Source organism: Pelophylax lessonae (assembly GCF_965119305.1).
Source record: "Pelophylax lessonae genome assembly, chromosome: 6".
Taxonomy (NCBI): Eukaryota; Metazoa; Chordata; class Amphibia; order Anura; family Ranidae; genus Pelophylax; species Pelophylax lessonae.
In genome coordinates, this window is record NC_138773.1 from 110,051,224 (window position 1) to 110,059,216 (window position 7,993).

General features: G+C 40.0%; 1 protein-coding gene across 1 annotated transcript in view; it reads right to left on the reverse strand.

Moving 5' to 3' along the window:
• Positions 1–6,033, reverse strand: part of ANKS4B (ankyrin repeat and sterile alpha motif domain containing 4B) — a 53,527-nt gene extending 47,494 nt beyond the window's left edge. Inside the window, exon 1 of the mRNA XM_082260899.1 lies at positions 5,797–6,033. Coding sequence (XP_082117025.1) covers positions 5,797–5,960 — 164 coding nt within the window. The 5' untranslated portion in view covers positions 5,961–6,033. The remainder of the gene's footprint in view (positions 1–5,796) is intronic.
• Positions 6,034–7,993: the final 1,960 nt, after the last annotated feature.

Sequence of the window (7,993 nt, forward strand, 5' to 3'; positions counted from 1 at the left end):
GATTAGAATACCTGTCAGGTTTTTATTGATTATACCATATATTCAACAAATTACAACAAACAAAAAGTTTATTAAATAAATAAGCATCCAAAAATCCTTATATGTTATGAGTCCATATGTTAGACAGCAAAGTGTTATTAGAAATGTCCATATGGCCCACCACATAAGAAAAAGTCCACCAATAGCGACCAAACACAATAATGTCCTCTTGCACACCACCAAACTGAAGAATTCACCCTGTGATTTTACTGCTCACTCACCAGAAAAATTTGACCTCCTTAAGCTTTCCAACACATGGACTGGAATGGATGGAATATAAGGATTTTTGGATGTTTACTTATCTATTCAATATATTTTTGTTTTACTTTGTTATGTATATGCTGTAAGCACCACTTTTTGTTCTTTCAAGATTTACAATAGTGTAATACAATGCACATTAAAGGGGCAGCTACATAATTTTAATTTTGGTATTTAAGTGCAAAGGCTTATCACACGGGTTTTATTGCTGTCTGTGTCCCAGTTAGGGAGATTCACCCTCTCTATTAGTTCAATTTACTATTATGAATATAAGTTAACCACTTAAAGACTTAAGCCCTGGAACATTTTACCCCCTTCCTGACCAGGGCCTATTTTGCGATTCGGCACTGCATGACTTTAACGGAAAATTGCGCGGTCGTGCGACGCTGTACCCAAATGAAATTGACGTCCTTTTTTTTCCACAAACAGAGCTTTCTTTCGGTGGTATTTGATCACCTGTGCGATTTTTTGATCACGCGCTATATACAAAAAAAGCGCGACAATTTTGCAAAATTAACAATATTTTTCACATTTTTTTATATGAAATTCCCCCCCCCAAAAAATGTAAAAATCTAAATTTTTTAACATTTTAGGCCAATTTGTTTTCTGCTACATATGTTTGGTTTGCGCAAAAGTTATTGCGTTTACTAACTAAGGGAAAGATTTTTGTCATTTTTGTTGTTTTTTTTTTAACGAGTAATGGCGGCGATCTACGATTTTTTTTTGGGGGACTGCGACATTGCGGCGGACAGATCGGACCCTTGGCTGACATTTTTGACACTTTTGGGGGTACCAGTGACATTACTACAGTAATCAGTGCTATACATATGCACTGTTACTGTAAAAATGACACATAGCAGGATCGTATGATCTCTGCACTTACACAAGGGAGAATGACAGACGGCTTTGTTTACATCAGCCGTCTGCCTTTCTCCCTCTGTAACGGACGATCACGAGTGACCGGCGGACATCGGGTCCGCTGGTCACACGAGCGGGGATCACAGTGAGCGAGCGGGTGCGGGAGCGCGCCTCCGGCGGCACGCGCTCGCCCCCTATTGGCTCGCAGGCGAGTGACGTACCCATACGTCACTTTGCCTGCACGGGGCTGACCGCCCACCGCAGTTATTCTGCGACAGGCAGCCCCTCCTGCGTGAACCGATGTAGGTATACGTCGGTCGCGCTTGCAGCTAAGGGGCGAGCTCCTGTGATCCTTCTATATAGGTTTACATGTCTCTATGATCATTTCCCAAGCCCCGCCCCCCACAGTTAGAATTACTCCCCTAGGCTCACATTTAACCCCTTGATCACCCACACTGTTAACCCCTTCCCTGCCAATGGCATTATTACAGTAACAGTGCATATTTTTACCACTGATTACTGTAGTAATGTCACTGGTCCCCCCAAAAGTGTCCAAAATGTCAGTTAGCGGTTCGATCTGTCCGCCGCAATGTCGCAGTCCCGCTAAAAATTGCAGATTGCCGCCATTACTACTAAAAAAAAAACAAAACAATAAAATGACATAAATCTTTCCCGTAGTTAGTAGACACGATAACTTTTGCGCAAACCAATTAAAATACGCTTATTGCTATTTTTTATTTTGACAAATTGTAGCAGAAAACAAATTAGCATAAAATGTTAAAAACATTTAGATTTTTAAATTTTTTTTGGGAATGTTATATAGCAGAATGTGAATTTTTTTTTTTTCTTTTCAGAATTGTCACTCTTTTTAGTTTATAGCTCAAAAAAAAAAAAAAAAAAAAATCAAATACCACCAAAAGAAAGCTCTATTTGTGGGAAAAAAAGGACATCAATTAAATGTAGCACAGGGTGTGAATATGTCTGTAGACTTTGGTTGCAACACACATGTGAGGTATTGCAGTAAATGTTTGAGTAAGAGCGATTCTAGGGCCATGATTCATGGTCTATTCTAAACTGATGAGGTGTATAGGCTTTGAAAGCATTGCCTGTGGAGAATTTTGGGTACCATCATTTTTCACAATATCAGGGGCACACACAATTTAGGACTTGACATTTTTGGTATCTTTTTGCTTGATGCAACCCCTTCTTTTATATTTTACTGTACAAAAAAGTGGATATTATATTGTGTTTGTTTTCACTAAAATTTAATGTAATATATTTTATCCTGAAAATATTAGTTTGATAAAGCGTTGTGCAAATATATTGCAACAGAAAAAAACAACTTTTTATTTTACAAGGCTTCTGCTTTCAGAAAATATTTGATGTCCTGGGAGCTTTAACCACTTCTGGACTGGAAGGATTTACCCCCTTAATGACCAGGCCATTATTTTGCAATACGGCACTGCGTTATTTTAACTGACAATTGCGCAGTCGTGCAATGCTGTACAATAATAAAATTGATGTCCTTTTTTTTTTTTACCACAAATAGAGATTTCTTTTGGTGGTATTTGATCACCTGTGCGATTTTTGTTTTTTGCGCTATAAACAAAAGAAAGAGCGACAATTCTGAAAAAAAAAAAATATATATATATTTTTTACTTTCTGCTATAATATCCCCCCCCCCCCCCCCCAAAAAAAAAAAAATCAAATTTTTCATCATTTTAGGCCAATTTTTATTCTGCAACATATTTTTGGTAAATTGGTATATTTGGTAAATTGATTGGTTTGCGCAAACGTTATCGCATCTACAAACTAGGGGAAAGATTTATGCCAGTTTTATTTTTTATTTTTTTTTTTTTACTAGTAATGGCGGCGATCTGTGATTTTTAGTGGGACTGTGACATTGCGGCAGACAGATCGGACACCTAACTGATATTTTTGACACTTTTAGGGGGACCAGTGACATTACTACGGTAATTAGTAGGGATGTAACGATATCAAAATCTCACGGTACGATACAATTTCGATATTGACCTCACGGTACGATATTTATTGCGATATTGTGGAAAAGCTCACGGTATTGTTAAATAGCTCATGATAGTGTTTGTGATGATAATAGCGAAAAAATACCAACATTTATTCTGCTTTTGCCAGTCAACAGGCAATTTATTGTTGTATTTATGGATCCATGACAACATAAAACACTGATCACATAGTGCTTTTAAAGTGCAAGTTGTAGTCAGGAACATCAATATTCTGTATAGTAATATTTGGTTGCATAACTGATTCTTCTGTGCAATGTTCAAGTTAAGAAGCAGCTAGAACAATTGTAAACAAACAATAGGCAATTCCCTTTAAGTGCAAACAAAGATCAAGTTAAAGCGGAGTTCCACCCAAAAGTGGAACTTCCGCTTTAGGGAGTCCTGACCCCCCGACATGCCACATTTGGCATGTCATTTTTTGGGGGGGGGGAGCGGGTACCTAGTTTTGACAGGTACCCGCTCCCACTTCCGCTCGGAGCGCCGCGGCGCCCTGAGCGGAAGTTCTCCTCTCCCCCTCCCTCCCTGCAATCTTCTGGGACACGTCAGAGGTCCCAGAAGATTGCCGGCCAATCACGGCGCGCAGCGCGACTCGCGCATGCGCAGTGGGTACCCGGCTGTGAAGCCGCAAACTGTAACAGCCGGGTGCCCACAGCAGTGATGCCGGCGCCGAGGGAGGGGATCGAGGCTCCCGGCGGCCGCATCGCTGGACCGTTGGACAGGTGAGTCAAATGGCTGGAACTCCGCTTTAAGTCAGGTTTAAATGTGCAAGGCAAATAAAGGCAGCCTTTTAAAACTGGTATTTAGGAACATAACTTAAACTTAAATAAAATAGTCAGTCAAAAAGCCTTTAAAAAAAACACTGACCTATCATTTAGCTTATGTTCACGTTTTTCATCAGAAAGATCAAAATATCTACATTGCAAGAAAAAAAAAAAAAAAAAACAGTAAAAAAAATCCTTAAACTCTGGACTATGTAGTTAACAATGATTTGTTCCGCGGGACTGTGTTTATTCCTCTTGCTTTTTGACGGACACCCTTTTAATCCTTTTAATATTGTAACCCAACCACGACGATATCGAGACACAATCACGACGATATTGAGACGACCACGACGATACGATATCGCGATATCTTCGATATCGTTACATCCCTAGTAATTAGTGCACTGGCAGGGAAGGGGTTAACACCAGGGGCGATAAAAGGTTTAAATGTGTCCCTAGTGAGTGCTTTCTAACTGTATGGGTTGATGGGCTTGCGGCATGAACACAGAGACCTGTGTTCCTAAATAGGAGGAGCACATGATCCCTGTGTTCATACCTGACAGAACAGCGGCCTGCCGTGTTTCCAACAGCAGACCGCTGTTCTGTCTCCACGGGGAGCGATCACGGGTGCCCGGCAGCAGTCGTGGCCCCCAGACCCGCTGATCAGCTTCCCCTGTGTCGCTAGGCTGACCTTCCGCAGTAAAACTACAGCGGCTAGTCGGCAAGCGGTTAAGGTACAACTAAAGGCAAAACTTTTTTTTAGTTTTGGATAGATTTCAGATGGATTTGAATAGAGATTTACCCACTCTATGTGTTCTGTTTACTATTATTATTGACAGTAAAAGAAAAAACGAAATTTTGGGTGGTCACCAGAAAAGTAATAGAGGGGAAATCTTCCAATGGGGACACTAGTTCTGGTGAACTGGGGAGTCTCCAAGGAATTCCCTTAATCTGCAGGGATTCCCTCTCACTTCCTGTTTGGCTATGGGACAGGAAGTGAATGAAAATCCCTGCAATGGGACAGAGACGGCGAAAAAAAAAAATATGACAGAGGTTATAACCCTCCCTTACTCTATCCAAAATAAAAAAGTTTTGCTTATAGTTCTACTTTAACGTTAAACTAATTTTATAATCAAAAAAATACAGATTTTAACACGTGCAAAAAAAAAAAAAAAAAGAAAATATTTGCTCTAGAATAGATTTTTTTTTTCGGTAGTAATATAGAAAATATTAGACAAAGTGAGAACATTACTGCTTTTCCTAAACTATTGTTTGAAATAAGCCATACAATCATTTACAGGTTGGACTCATAAAACACAGTTTTGAACAAAATTGAACACATTTTTGTAGTTACATCGTATATTTATTAATTAATTTCTGTAATCTAGCCCTGACAGACAGACTGTACCCACAACATTGACAAATGATAGCTGACACTTTTCTTGTACAAGATTACTGGACAGGAAGTAGTCTTCGACTATAAATTCTTAAGCTGGATACACACTATACAACTTTCTTTAGATTTTTTCCTTTAGATTTACCAAAACCATATAATATAAGGTCAGACCTAAACACTTTCAAAATACTTGCAATCAGGCAGGCCCTTGCACTACATAGTTGAAGGTAAATCTAAAGGAAATCCAACAACAAAAGTTGTATAGTGTGTATCCAGCCTTACTTTAAAAATATATTTTGTTTGATCAGTTATGGAAGCTCTTCATAATTATTAATCCTAATAACTTCTATCCACATAAACTGGGTGGAAATACTCTATTTAGTGGCTATTCAAAATATTTTGGTTAGCGTTTTAATGATAGATAGGTAATATATCAGCTTACCCGCGGTTGCACACAACCTCCAAGACATCCAGATGCCCGTGATAGGCTGCTAAGAGAAGGGGTGTCATACCATCTCCATCTGATGTGTTAATATCCTTCCTAGTGGCTTCTTTCAAGATATCCAGATAACCGTCTATTGCGGCCTGGTGGTACCTGGTGGACATTTTCACTGTCTACTCTGTACCGGCAGGACTGTTACACAATCCTCACTCTAACCAGGAAACAGTTTGTATTGCAGAGCAGCACCATAAAGCTTATTGATTAATTATTACACGCTGGAATGGCGTATTCAGAATAGGAGGATTGGGTGCAAAGTCCCTAGAAATGAGTTTAACGCAGGGTGGAGATCTAACTGCAGCACATCTACAGCAGTAAGAAGAAGTTCCTAATGATTAATCAGGGTAACAATAAAAACAGCACAAAGTCCTTTCAATAATTGCTGAAGATCATCTTGAAATGTATATGTGAACAAGGATGCATAGTTGTTATATTAAAGAATAAGAACATTATCGGTTAATGTTTAAGTGAATGAACTTGTTTGCATTTACTGGGTACAAGGATATTTACATGATGTTGTTTTAACATAAAGCGCTCTAGAAATTGCTAAAAAATCAACTTAGCACTACTACCATTTTACAAGAAGCGGTAGAGCTGCTTATATAATGCACAGACACTTGCCTTAGCAACATGACCATATTAGGAATCAACCGATTATCGGAAAAGCCGATTATTGGAGAGCCGATATTCACTTTTGCCGATATATCTGTATCGATATTACTGATATTACTGATATTACTGATATTCCAAATATTGCTCATGTAAGGGTAAAATGATGTCACATAGCATAATTCCGTATACAAATGTTATTGAATATGCCACTCACATATGTATAAAAGATATAAGCAATTCCACATTAGCAGATCTGCTGGCAGATCGGTATCTCTCACCCACTTGCCGTAAGTGATACCCGGATGACACTGCATCCACTCAATACCGCTCCGTCTCTCACCGGCTCCATCTCCCACCCACCTGATACCGCTCCTTCTCTCACCCACTTGCCGTAAGTGACACCCGGGTGATACCGATCCATCTGGCATACGATCTCGGAGATCACGCAGTCACGCCCCAGGGCGTTACAACGTGACCTCCGAGATCGTAAGCCGGACGGATCGGTATCACCTGGGAGTCACTTACGGCAAGTGGGTGAGAGATGGATCGGTATCGGGTGGATGGGAGATGGAGCGGGTGAGAGACAGAGTGGGTGAGAGATGGAGCGGTATCACCTGGGTATCACTTATATCAAGTGGGTGAAAGATACCGATCTGCCAGCAGATCTGCTAATGTGGAATTGCTTATATCTTTTGTACATATGTGAGTGGCATATTCAATAACATTTGTAAACGGAATTATGCTATGTGACATAATTTTACCCTTACATGAGCATCACCACCTAATGTTGGAGGAGGAGAAGACTAGTCTCGAACCCTGACATAGGATGTACAAAATATCGGCCCATATATTGTGACCAATAGATCGGTATCAGCCCTGAAAAAAAAACATATCGGTCTATCCCTAGACTATATCCACATACAGGATCTGAGCATAGAAGGCTTATAATACATAATACATTTACACTTGCACAAATCCAAGATCTTTGCATTCATTCAGCTCCACTGAAATGTTGGCAAGCTGGGCTAGCTTTCAGAATGCACCACCCTGAAAGGAACATGGCAGACTCTTTTTGGAGTTTAAGATCACCCAACCCAGGGGTACATAAAGCAGAATTATTTTGCACATAAGTTAAAAACCAATTAGGAATTTTATTGCTTAGATAGCAGCCTTCCTGGCCTCCTCATGTGCCTGTCCGGGCCCGGCCTTTCAGGCTTGATCACAAGCAAGGCCTGAGTAAAAAAGTCAAGTGAATGCATAGGCAAGGAAATAGGTTCACATAGCAGCACACTCCTTGGCAGAATAAACTTGCCCTCCTTTCAATCTCCTTCTGCTCTGTTTGGCCTCAGAAAGTGAAAAAAGATTTGTGTAAGCCATGAGTTGCTGGAGTGGTAGCCTTACCAGGACTAGAGACACCCTATGTGACAGCGTTGATTAAACTAGGCACATGTTCCTCTATACTTTAAAATATATGTAGCGCTACCTCCGCAGAAGCCGCTTGAGTTTTACCCAGATACTACTTACTTCT